The sequence below is a fragment of the Odocoileus virginianus genome, chromosome 8, assembly GCF_023699985.2.
Source record: "Odocoileus virginianus isolate 20LAN1187 ecotype Illinois chromosome 8, Ovbor_1.2, whole genome shotgun sequence".
Lineage (NCBI taxonomy): Eukaryota > Metazoa > Chordata > Mammalia > Artiodactyla > Cervidae > Odocoileus > Odocoileus virginianus.
The window spans coordinates 72,358,447-72,370,014 of NC_069681.1; the positions used below are offsets into that span (position 1 = coordinate 72,358,447).

General features: G+C 46.4%; 1 protein-coding gene across 2 annotated transcripts; it reads right to left on the reverse strand.

The window, feature by feature from the left end:
• Window positions 1–1,031: 1,031 nt before the first annotated feature.
• On the reverse strand, window positions 1,032–11,205 carry AMER2 (APC membrane recruitment protein 2). Of its 2 annotated transcripts, XM_070471691.1 has the most exons (2): window positions 10,336–11,202; window positions 1,032–10,020 (listed from the first exon to the last, which is right to left on the reverse strand). In XM_070471691.1, exons 1-2 carry the CDS (start codon window positions 11,054–11,056, stop codon window positions 9,143–9,145), a joined length of 1,599 nt encoding a protein of 532 aa, XP_070327792.1. In that variant the 5' UTR covers window positions 11,057–11,202; the 3' UTR covers window positions 1,032–9,142. The 2 variants fall into 2 exon arrangements, with proteins under 2 accessions (XP_070327792.1, XP_070327791.1); XM_070471690.1 differs by having other exon boundaries at window positions 1,032–11,205.
• Between the last annotated feature and the right edge of the window lie 363 nt (window positions 11,206–11,568).

Below are 11,568 nucleotides of genomic sequence, written 5' to 3' on the forward strand. Positions count from 1 at the left end.
CAGGGCGTCAAGATTTTGTGAGGCTCATGTCTCACTGTTTATGGCTTTGTGTCCACTTACTGTGACTCTTCTCTGTGATGAATCACAGCTCCCTTTGGAAGTGTGTGCTCATCGTGTTCTATAGGTAAATTTGTGTTTTTCTTCTTATTTAAGAGAAATGTAAGCAACTGCAGTATGGACAAACCCATTCTAAGAGAAGTAGACTTTCAAACAATCTAGGCAGACTTCAATTCTTATTTTTCAAACAAAGTGGTGCAACCTCATTATTCATCACATTAAGTTTCAGAAGTACTTGGATTTGAATTACTAGCCAGATGCGGTGAAAACATACCCCTCTGAAAACATCTCTTCAGAAAGATTCTAATTCTCTACTGCCTACAGTCACACGCAGCAGGTGAGTCCAACTCACAGGGGATTATAAGGAACAGAGATTTTCCTAGTAAAGACTCAGAAATCAGATCAGAGTCAGAATAAAAAACAAGCTTTTCCAGAGGTATTTGCTCAAGCCAAACAGTAACTTTGCACCTACTCGCAAACTGTGGAAAGAAATATGGGCCTCCTGATGGTCAAACGTACACACCACACACAGCAGACATGAACCACACACCCCACACATATACACCACACACACACACTACACCCACACCATACACACCTCACACCCCACACAATACACTATATACACACACACCACACACACCTCACACACTTCACTCATATCACACACACACACACACACACACACACACCCCACACACACACCTCACACATATACACTACATACACACACCTCACACATACTATACACACCACACACACCTCACACACTACACACATAACACACATACTACATACACACCCATGGTACACATATCACACATACCATACACACTTCACACACACCACACACACACCACCACACACACACACATCACATGGTCATTATTGTCATCACTAGTATAAACTCTAAAAATTAAAAGAGAGTGGAAATAAAATTTATCCTGGAAAAATAACCACCAATAGAATTCACATTTAATGTAAAGAAGCAACAAAATTTATTGACTGAATTAAACACAACATTTAAAATGGCAGTGCTGTACTTTCATTTTAAGATGTTTGAATGAAGAAAAGTGCTATTAGTCCAAGCTTCTTACATTCATTAAAGGAGTGACTATCAAAACCAGCAACATGCACAGTGATACATATGCACGAAATGGAATTATATCAACAAATATACAAAATACCCAAAATAAAATATTTACAGGTTTAAAAATATAAACATCGGTTCATCTATCCCATTAAACCATTGGAGAGGAGGAAAAAGAAAAGGCCCTATTGTTATTTAGAATCCTTTTTAAAAACAAGTCTTAAAAACATAGAGTAATTTTAGGAGACAATTTCTGATGTTGGGGGAGTTTAACATTCTATTATAAAAATAATATCTATAAACCTACTAACAACTTTCCTCCTGTGCACAAAAATAATACAGCCAAAATCTTGTCCTCAGAGATATGCTTGACTTTCAGGAAAACTAATTTTAGAAATATGGAGTTTCTTATTTGGATTTTCTTTGTCTTTATTTTCAACAACCTGCAATTCCCTATATTAAACCGAGATATTTTCTATAAATAACCTGGGCAAAACTGAAGTTAGCAATGAGCGTGGTATGTAGCTGGAGTCCATTAAAAATGACAGGAATTTATTTTGTCTGTAACATCTAAACCATTTTCCCTGATATTCTTGGGAAAAAAATACCACCATCTGATCCTTCATATTCAGCTAAATGTATACAATGTTAGGCATTACTTTGTTAGAGTTTTTCCTCTTCTATTTAGAAATAACTCTACAGTGGGGCATATTTGAGAAGGTTTACTAATTCCTCCAGGCACCCTGGGTTCATTTCATTTTATGACATGATAACGAGGATTTCCTGTGTGTCAATTTAATGCCCCTGTGTCATCTGATCAGTTATTTTTAGTATTTTCTTTTTTAGTGTATTAGGTAGGGATCTGAGAAAGTTTATTATGCCTCTAACAACCAGTGACCTAGGTTATATTTTATTAAAAATGATCTCACATAGAGTAGAAAGTTACTCTACCTAATTATTGAATAACTTCCAAAAATTACTCCAGTTTACTATTCAACACAATGATCACCTGTGATAAATACTTTCACTGCTTCTCATTAAGAAAGCATTTCACCAAGTGTGGGCAGCCCATATATGAATAAAATAACCTCTTTAATTGTGACAGTGATGCATTTCAAAATGATTTTCCCTAAACACTGACACTTGCAACTTCATAGAATCAGAGTGGAAGAAAACAGGTTGTAACCTGCCAAATTCACTATTGAAATTGCTTTTGTTGGTTTTTATTATTGACAAAGCTGTCATCAGATTATAAAATCTGTATGCAGACCTGCTAGCATGCAGTAATTGGCGCATATGGCCTAAAATTTTGACTGGCCAGGTGAGGAAAACAAAAAACAACCCTGCTAGCTCCAAGATCTACCTTTCAGACTTGCATGTACAAAGGCCATCAAATAATTTAAAAAAAAAATCAAGTTCACTTTTAACTGAAACAGTCATCCTTTTAATGGTATCCACAATCATAAAACTCTGGTTTGACTCTTGCAGTTCAGAACTTTGATCAGTTTCTTAACTAAATCACACATAAATTTAATCAGATGTCTAAAAAAGACATAATTAAAGCACAAGCAATAGAGTTAGATTTCTGGTCCACATTCTGTCAGTGGCTTGCTAAATTGCTGCCATTTTCCAAAAGGAAAAGATATTTTACCTTTTCATCATTTTCCTCCTCCATAGAACAGAACCAAGCCCCACCTTGCCTGATTCTTCTGGACAGAATGTCAACGAAAACAGAGCACCATCTCAGCTCACAATAAATCCACAGCATAGGTTTAGACTTAGAGGTGTGCATGAAATAGTAGTTGAATGAATGAACAAATCAGAAAATCCAGGCCAGCATTCAATGACCAGAGACAGAACGTGGGATGTACTACTTTCGAAAGAGCCAGGAGTTTGTCTCTGCAGTTCAGAATCATGCTGAGGTGGATGTCACTCCACCAACTACTAGTTCAACAAACAACACAGGACACCCAGAACCAGCCTAGACTGGGCTTAAAGGTAGAAAAACAAGTGAAACGTGCTCAGCATGACCGAAATCCTATCAGGGCAGAAGTATCACCATGACAACAGAAGAGATGTCTGTCTACACTTTTGAAGTTAATCCCAAGAAGGTGCAGATCCCTCCCAAGCAAGGAGGATTGTCTGCCTCTAAATGGTACCCAGCGGCAGCCTCCCCCTGGAATGAGGCTGAATACCACCATCTCTGACACAAAGCCAATTCTCAGCTGCATGACATGCGTGGGCTCCTTCTCTATTGAAAGTGAGCTGTTGAGATTTAGCAGTTCTTAGCGCTTGTACTACTGTAAATCATTAAAGAGTGTCTATCCTTGTCCTGGGTGAAGAGAGAAAAAGAGAGGGATGGATGGAATGAATAGGATAGAAGTAAACCAAAAGAATGAATTAGGTATGCTCTGTGAGGGAGGTAATATCATTTAACCCACATGGCTGTGAGAGGACTGAGTAAATATTTGTAAAGCTCCTGGAAGGGGCTGGCATGACGTACTCGACAAATGTTAATTGTTTGTATAATTACTACTCTTACTTTTAGAGGAATATGTGTGTGTGTGCTAAGTTGCTTCATTCGTGTCTGACTCTTTAAGACCCTCTGGACTATAGCCCGCCAGGCTCCTCTGTCCATGGATTCTCCAGGCAAGAACACTGGAGTGGGTTGCCACGCCCTCTTCCAGGAAATCTTCCCAACCCAGGGATTGAACCTGCGTCTCTTATGTCTCCTGCATTGGCAGGTGGGTTCTTTACCACTAGCACCACCTGGGAAGCCCTTTTAGAGGAATATGTTTGACTTAACCCATACCACCCCTGTTCAGTCTCACTGCATTTTGCTCCAACCCACAGACTATCAGCAAAATAAATAAATAAAAGTATAAAATGAAATAAAGGATGTTTCTAATGAATATTAAGAATGTCTGATTCCAGTACAGCTATGTGTGAACTCTGAAATGAATGGGTTTTTATTAAGCACGAGATCCAGTATAAGCCCCTTGAATATGTGTTGCATTGAGTTAAAGGAAATATCAAAATCAGATGTGCCCAGTTTCAGTTCTGGAGGCTTAGTGGCTATTTTAACCTTTTGTTTTTCAGTTTGAGAAGGAATTGCTTTCCATAATCATGAAGCGATCATTCTGAATCAGCCCTTAGAAACATTATCTGGGGAGATAACTGTCCTCGGAAGTGGCTATTGTTGCAACAATCGCCTCCTCTCAGTGGTCATCACAGTGAAAAGGCTGTGAGAGGCTATGCAGGGTGGCCTTCAGACAACCTTCAGAGCAGGACAGGGTTTGCCCTGAGGAGGGACCACATGCCCAAATCACCGGTTATAGCCCCCTCCCTTCAACAAGTATTAATAAATGTTGGCCTCTGGTTTTCCCACCTGAGAAACCAGGCTGCCCTGTTAGTCTTTGGCTCCTAAACTCCTTTTAAATATTTGTGCGTACAAAATTGAAGACTCCTAAATAAGAACTGTGCTGTTCATCCCTCAGTCTGCTTGGCTAGCAGAAGGGAAGTGGGAATTGGGCTGGGGTATTTCAGTTTCTCCTCTTATTTCACCCAGGTACTTCTAACAGGCCATCCCCAATCACATATGGATGTGAGAGCTGAACAATAAAGGCTGAGCACCAAAGAATTGATGCTTTCCAACTGTGGTGTTGGAGAAGACTCTTGAGAGTCCCTTGGACAGCAAGGAGATCAAACCAGTCAATTCTAAAGGAAATCAACCTTGAATATTCATTGGAGAGACTGATGCTGAAGCTGAAGCTCCAATATTTTGGCCACCTGATGTGAAGAGCTGACTCATTAGAAATGCCTCTGATGCTGGCAAAGACTGAGGGTGAGAGGAGAAGGGGGTGACAGAGGATGAGATGGTTGGATGGCATCAATGACTCAGTAAACATGAGTTTGAGCAAGCTCTGGGAGATAACAAAGGTTAGGGAAGCCTGGTATGCTGCAGTCCATGGGGTCGCAAAGAGTCAGACATGGCTGAGCGACTGAACAGCAGCAGCAGTGGTAGGAAAAAAGGTACTGTGATGCTTTTTCCTTATGTTTAATGGTGTAAGATTCTTGGATTAATTTTTTATCAGTGATAAAGGGAGCTGAGTATACATGTGAATGTAGAAGCCAAGCACAGGGGGCCACATCCACATAGTCTTAATGCAAGAAAGAAATCCAGAATGTCTGTGAGCGAGGACCGAGCTCCACTGTGCAAGTGTCAAAATAGGCGAAGATGATGACCAGCATCCCAGTCTCTGCTCCTCTGAGGGCACCACGGAAACAGGATGGAAACCAAAGGAGAGATCAGAAAGCTCGCAAACCAGCCTCTTCAGCCAAAGTTAACTGTAAAAGGTCGCTGAAAATTAATCTGACAAAGAACGTAAATAACAGAAACTCAGAAAGTTCAGCCAAAGACACCGCCACCACTAATACCATCTTTCTACTCTGACAACTGTGAAGGTAAAGGGTTATGTGAATATTCATGGAAGTGCCAGTAAATTGGCAGAAAACTATTTCTGAGATTAATGAATAAACCCTTAAACTCCTGAGTCATCACTTTCATAGACATCACACAATTTGTATTTAAATAGGCAGATAATTTGTGGGAAATGGAGTTAAAGGAAGTCTTTAATGTTCTACATTCCATTGTTGTTATTAGATGACATAATGCAAATCTACTTCCTCTTGAGATGATTCAAAATGCTCTAGGGCTAATGGAAGCAAGAAAACTTTAGTAAGAGGCATAGGGGTTCGAGCCACACTGCCTAGGTAACACAGATGCTGAAGTCAGGCTGTCTTTCTGCCAAGTTGTTAAAATGACTGATAAATGGAGGGCCAACAATTGATTTGGACCTAGAGGATGAGATGGTTGGATGACATCACCAACTCAGTGACATGAGTTTGAGCAAACTCCGGCAGACAGTGAAGGGCAGGGGAGCCTGGCACGATGCAATCCATGGGGTGGCAGAGAGTCAGACATGATTTAGCTAATGAACAACAAAACTATTTGACTTTTTCCTACAGAATTTGGCCAACTCTTTGACTAAAGGGTCTCAACCAACTATCTTAGCATCATAGATTCACAAGAAAGGTGTCAGCAGCCCATATCCAATCCTTTCCTTTAAAAAAACAGCAAATATGGCCAAATTACATAAGAGCATTAATAATTACTGGAATGTAAATCTACTAAAATTCTAGAATACAATCTCTATGAACATGAATAAGAGAAAGTAGCCCTTGGCACAAAAAGGCAATGACAATCCCTTGTCTGTGGTTGGAAAGGTTAAGACACAGCTCCCTACAATGGTCTTGATTTCCCATCAGTGACTGAGGCCATTTTACTCATTGCCTGAATCCTTCATTTGACTAGTGTGGATGGAATTCTTAAAGATAGAGAGTTTAAAAAAAAAAAAAAAGGAAAATATATGGGAAAAAGAACAGAAAAAAATAGTTTAAATCTTGTATAAATGGTTCACTGACAGGCAAGGGGAAATTAAGGTAAACTTTGCTGACATTTTTCTTTGCTAATAAAGACACAACATAGAGGTACAAATGTAGAAACAAGTCCCAAAACCATGAAAGCAAAACTAGTTTGTTCCAGCGCTTACAAAATAGATAAAGAGGTTGTCTTCCTATTACAATATTCTCATCAGTCCTTCAGGACTTCCTACCTTCCCTGTGCTATTGAACAAACAGAACTCTGTCATGGATTCAGGCTGGGGAGACTATAACCCCTGCAAGAAGATGCACAGGAAGAAAATAAAGATCCTTTGTTTTACAGCTAGAAATAAAATTTATGTTCCTCCCCTTCACTAGGGGGAAATGGACAAATTTTGAGTCTAAGTAGTATGATCAGTGTTGAATCGAATTCAAATCCCTTTCTCAAGACAAAACTAATCTCTAAGTCATCTCCAAGTTCACGGTGAACGCCTTTGTCTGTTGGCTGTGCACAGTTGAGTGCCTGAGCACGTGTGAGCTGCTTTATGAATTCTTGGTGGTATATTCAGAGTGCTCAAGGCTATGTCAGCCTATGAGACCTCATCGACAGACATAGGAAATTAAATATTAAAACACTACTTTGAAATAACATTAAGGATCTGACACAACGCAATAAAAGCCAGCAATCTGAATAATAAATAAATTCAGTCAATCTCTACCACTTCTTCTAATGGAGTCATCGCAGGTTTAAAATGGGGAACAACCTGCTTTGTGCTATTGGCTAGGATTTGTATTCCTTTGATGTCTGTTTATTTTGTGACTTCTTTCATATTATTAAAATAGATCTTCATATACTTGCCTTCTTCTTTCTTTTATAAAACAGAAAACAAACTTAACAAGCATGTGCTACCAGTTCATTACTTAGGGAATCTCCCTGAAAAATGAGAGTTGAAGAGAAGCGTACATGTCTTTTATGTGTGTGTGGTTTCACTTGAATACGAATCTCCCCAATACCATGAACCATCTCCTAGTAGAAGCTATGATCTTTTGATTAAATACACTGAAATGTTTCAAAGAAGATATTTTATAACCATTAGACCCTAATAGTATTCTAGGAAAGGCTTCAGTTTATCATTCAAACTATCGAGGCATATGGTAACCCTTTCTGAAATAAATGCTTCATCTAAAATAACAGAAAACACACATATAAGTAAATCACTTTTCAAAAATAATCTTGGCACACAATGTTAACGATACATAAGTTTCCCAGTGTCATATTCTTAACATATGTGGCTCAGTCCTAAGTCATAAAGAAGAAGTCAATGAAAAAACTACATTTTCTATTGTTTTTCTTTACGTGTTCCTCGTTTTGGACTCCTCATACTGAGACATGGTTGAATCCTAAATTTTTATAACCAAGGTAAAAATCTCTGAAAACCAGGGTTCAGGGTGAGAAACAGACTTTTACCCAAGACAAGGCAGAACCATTCCTTTGGGACATCAACACAATAGATTTTTTTTCCCCTACAGTGAAAGCCAGAGAACCCTTATAAAACAAAAAGAGAACTGCTTCTGTTTACAGTACATAAAAGAACATCAATGGTTTGGGAGCGGTTACGGAGTCTAGCTATAAAACCAGATTTTAAACTGGAGGTTACTGACAGATTATAAAAGGTTAACAGTTGGATAATCTGTAAAAGATGCGTTATCTACACATGAAAAGGTTACAGTTCATAAATGCTAAAACACTGTGTCTGTTGGCATTTAGTGAAATCTTGCCCTGGTCCTCATCTCTGTACTAGGTGGGGAAATAAAAAAAAAGAGAGAGAGAAAAAAAGCCCTGCTCTGCTGAGGTTTTTATTTCTCTCCAAACAAATGATCTAAATAAACCCACCAAACCCAAACTCTGTGATCATCTTAGTGGTAGATATATATCTATTTGCATACCTAGCAACTGAAAGTACAGCAGGTTTTCTGCCCATCAGTCCTGCCTCTGCTCATCAGGTAAGTACCTGGCTCTTTCAGCTTTGCAGGTGTTTCCCACACAGTGATACAGCAAAGGGTGTTTTTGTTTTTGTTTTTCTTTTTTCTCCTGGAAAGGAAAAGGAAAATAAGGAAGTAAAGTGTCAGGAAGAGGAGGGCTCCTCTCTGGTTCTTCAGATGCTTCCTGGAGGCCCGCTGGACGGTGACACAGCCAAATATCATGGCATGATGCTTCCTTAGGTTGAGTTAAGTCTTATTTTCTGCAAAGGCAAGTAAAGGTGACTTCCGAAAGTTCGGTGCAATGAAGAAAAAAGAAAGGGGGGGGGGCATTTTTAAAAAGGTTAAAAAAAGGAAAAAAAAAAGTGCTTGAAAAGAATCCTCAGGGAATTATCTGGAGGGGGAATCCCGTTGTGCAGCATTCCCCTGCCTGGGGGCAGAGCTCCTGGGTCCAGGCTCCGAGTGGGGACTGTCGGCAAGGCCTTTCTCTGGGGACGCAACATTTGTCCGAGCAGTTTCCAGACAAAGTTGTAATCCTCGACATGCGGCCCCTCCACCTCGGCCTCGGAGACCTCACAACTTTTTGGCACTATCGTGGCACGCCGCGGCCCGGAGGGTGGTCCCAGCCAAGCCCCGGCTGCTGACCCGGCGGACCAGCACCTTGGACACCGGGATTTTGGTTCTGGGCAGCTCGCTCCTGGCTGGTGGCTGGTGCACCACCGGGTGGCTGGATGGCAGGTTCGCCAGATGCTTGATGCTGACCGGGATCTTGGAGTCCTTCAGCAGGCTCCCCGGCGTTCGCAGCGGGCAGGTGATGGTGACCGGAGACACAGGCTTTAACCGGGAAGAGCAGGACGTCTCCTCGCTGGCGGCGGGGGCGGCGGGCAGGGCCGCGGGGCTTCCATCCGGCTCGGCGGCGCAGAGCTCGTGGAGCGCGTCGCCACTGTCGCTGTCCCGGGGGAGGCCCGTCTTCCTCGCGCCGCCGTCCTCCTCCGGCCTGGGGGTGGGGGAGTCCCAGTAGCCCTCGTCGCTGTTGCGGACGCCTTCCTGTGGCTCCTTGTCTGGGTGCTTGGGTTCTTCCTTCGGGGGGAGCTCCGTGGGGACCCGGTGGAGCCTCCGGCGCTTGACCGAGGACGCCTCCTTGGTCACCTCCGCACACCTGGCTTCTTTGGGGGTCTCGGGAGCCACCTGCGCGTCGGACGCCGCCGCCGCCGGGGCCGCTCCTCCCTGGGGCCCCTCTCCCCGGTCCTCGGTCTGGGACAGCATGTCCCAGAACTCCTGCAGGTACGAGTCGTCCGCCTCGGCCGGGCTCGCCATCTCCTCCCCGCCTCCCTGGTAGGCCACCACGCCCGGCGGCTTTGTGGCGGGGCCCGGCTGGCCCGGCCCGGGGGCATGCTTGGCACAGCCGGGCCCGGCCTCGTCCTCGGGGTCTGCGATAATATCTCCGCAGCCTGTAAGAGAGTCAAAGCTTTTCAGTGAAGTCACGTCAGAAAACATCAGACAAATACGATCTGCCGATGGGTCGGAGGGCGGATCGACCGAGGAAGGGTCGGGGGCGGCTGGCGCGTGGCCGCCTTCGGAATCTGCCCGGGGCGCCGTCTCTGCCGGCGCGGCCCCGGGCCCCGCGGCGTCCTCGGCCGGCCGGCCCTCCCCGGCGCGCGGCTCGGGCTCGGGGGGCGCGCGGGGCCGCTCGGCGCGCCGCCCGGGCCCCGAGGCGCCCTCTCCCGGGGCGCAGGCCGGCTCGGGCTCCCCCGCCGCGGGCTCACCTGCTGGCTCCGGCTGGCGCGCGGCCGCGGGCGCCTCCTCCTTGACGCACTCCAGGCTGGCGGTGAGCGAGCCCGGCCGCGCCAGGCCGCCCGGGGCCCCCGCGCGCCCCGCCGGCGCCGCGTCCTGGGGCCGCCGGTCCTTCCTGCGCCAGCGCACGCCGCCCAGGAGCCCCCGCAGCCCCCGCTTTTGTCTGCCACCGGCCTTGCCCGCGTCGGCCTGCTCCGCCCCGCCGCTCTCGGGCCGCCCGTTCTTCCGCAGGAGCGAGAAGAAGCTGTGCGACTTGGCCACCGAGCCGCCGGCCGCCGGGCCCGCGCCTCCCGGGGCCGCCCGGGGGGCCGCGGGGCCCGGCCGCGCCCCGTCCCCGCCGCCCGCGCGCGGCTCCTCGCGGCGGCCGCCCTCCAGCGCCAGAGCCTCGGCCAGCCCGTCGTGCGTCCGGCTGCGCACCAGCCCCGCCGGCCCCGCGCCCTTGCCGTCCCCTTTGTGTTTGACCCCGAAGATGCTGGGCATCGCGCCGCCCGGCTTCCTCTTCTTGAACAGTTTAAAGGCGGCCTTGTTGATCTTCCCCGACGGCGGCTCGGAGGCCGGCGGCTCGGCGGCGCGATCACAATGCAAGTCCATCTCTACCGCGAGGGTCCCGGCCGCGGCCCGCGCCTTCCTCCCGCAGCCCCCCGCGGCCGCGCGCCCGCCGCTGACAGCCGCGCCGCGCCCGCCCGTCTCCATGGCGACGCGAGCAGCCCGGCGTCAGCGCGGCCCGCGCCCGCCCGCGGTCACCCGCGCTCTGCATCCGCCGGCGGAGCGCGGGAGGGCCGTCTCCCCTCCCGCCGGGGCTTATATAACGCCCTAACCCACTTCGCGGCCGGCTCGGCTTTGTGCTGCGGCTTTTCTGCGGCAGAGCCGCGAGCTGATTGCAGAAATTAAAGGCCCATAATCTCGGAATGCAAATTCCACCCAGTCTCACCCACCTTCAGATTCCTCCTTCCGGCTTGCTCTTTCCAGAAGCCCAGTCCGAGGATCGAAAAATGCCCCCCACATGGACAAAGAAAGCCACGCCAGCACAAAATGCGGATCTCTCCCATCAGCCATCCCGGACTTCACGACTCTTCGTGCCTTCCCCACACCCTTCATGTCCCTCTTTATCACTGGGATACCAAGCCCGGCTGCCCAAGTGGCTCAGTGGTAAAGAATTCGCCTGCCAATGCAGGAGATACAGGTTCGATCCCTTGGTGGGGAAG

Bases quoted from the DNA above. Each gene is read 5' to 3' on its own strand.
- AMER2 (XM_070471690.1), bottom strand. From the start codon at position 11,056: ATGGAGACGGGCGGGCGCGGCGCGGCTGTCAGCGGCGGGCGCGCGGCC.